This window comes from Sphaeroforma arctica, assembly GCF_001186125.1.
Source record: "Sphaeroforma arctica JP610 unplaced genomic scaffold supercont1.10203, whole genome shotgun sequence".
Taxonomy (NCBI): domain Eukaryota; class Ichthyosporea; order Ichthyophonida; genus Sphaeroforma; species Sphaeroforma arctica.
This window is the reverse complement of record NW_014030355.1, coordinates 1-973: the sequence shown is the minus strand read 5'-3', so window position 1 is coordinate 973 and position 973 is coordinate 1. Positions and strand designations below refer to the sequence as shown.

Below are 973 nucleotides of genomic sequence, written 5' to 3'. Positions count from 1 at the left end.
TATGTGTGTTTCCATAGTAAATAACACTTTCAGCAGCCTTGGGGCGCCTTCCAATACAATACGATACATTTATGTAAGGCAAGCAGGCATGCTTGACCAACGTCTTGTGCATACAACGCCCGTTATTCTCCCATACACGATGAGACGCCCTCCTGCAGATCTTTTCTATCTCGCACAAACTGTGCAACCCTCCAAAACACACTCATGAGTATTATCATGATACATACCATGCATATACAGCCGCGTACGCAGCCACTCACGCCACATACGAGGATTCATACTTGTCCTTCCGCTACACAGTGTCTTTTCAACTCAACAGTGTATCCATCCGACAAACACCAAGATGATATACCGATACCTACGAGCATGCGTGCACTGCTAGTACACGCAATTGTACCTACCCTTCCGGTAATTTCATCTCTCTCACAGCAACTGTCGGTATCCTGGGGATGCAGGGCAATGTCCACCACATAACGCGCCAGATCTGTGTCATTGACTTTCTCGTAGTGGACTGCGATATGCTCCTGATGACTGTTGGATGAGCAATTTAAGAAAGAAAGTATAGTATGAGTAGAATGGACGGCGCAGAAATAGAACGATGGCGCGCGAGTTGGTTAACATGTAACCAAATGCCGGGCGTATGTACGGGTGATAGACGCATACGATAGTGACCGATACCACCATACGGTGCCCCAATTAATACTTCTAAACAACATGGACAATGCATCCGCATGAAGGAGAATGTCAAGGCGAGAATGCAAAACAAAAGCACGACACAGTGCAGTACAATCATCGCGACGTAGGCCTACTCATCAAGTGGCACGGAATCACGCACAGAGATACAGACTGCCATTGTAATAGTACATCGCACGAAATTGATGAAACTGGCTACACAGAAACAGAAATACCGGCTCGTCGTGTGCATGCTGTTGTACACCCGTCACATCTCATTCATTTACATACACACACACAC

The 973-nt window shown here is 46.5% G+C and overlaps 1 protein-coding gene across 1 annotated transcript; it reads right to left on the bottom strand.

The window, feature by feature from the left end:
- Positions 1-275: 275 nt before the first annotated feature.
- On the bottom strand, positions 276-531 carry SARC_17265 (hypothetical protein; the record flags this gene model as incomplete). Its single annotated transcript, XM_014288642.1, has 1 exon — positions 276-531. A coding segment is annotated over one exon (256 nt), but the record flags the coding sequence as incomplete, so codon positions are not given.
- Positions 532-973: the final 442 nt, after the last annotated feature.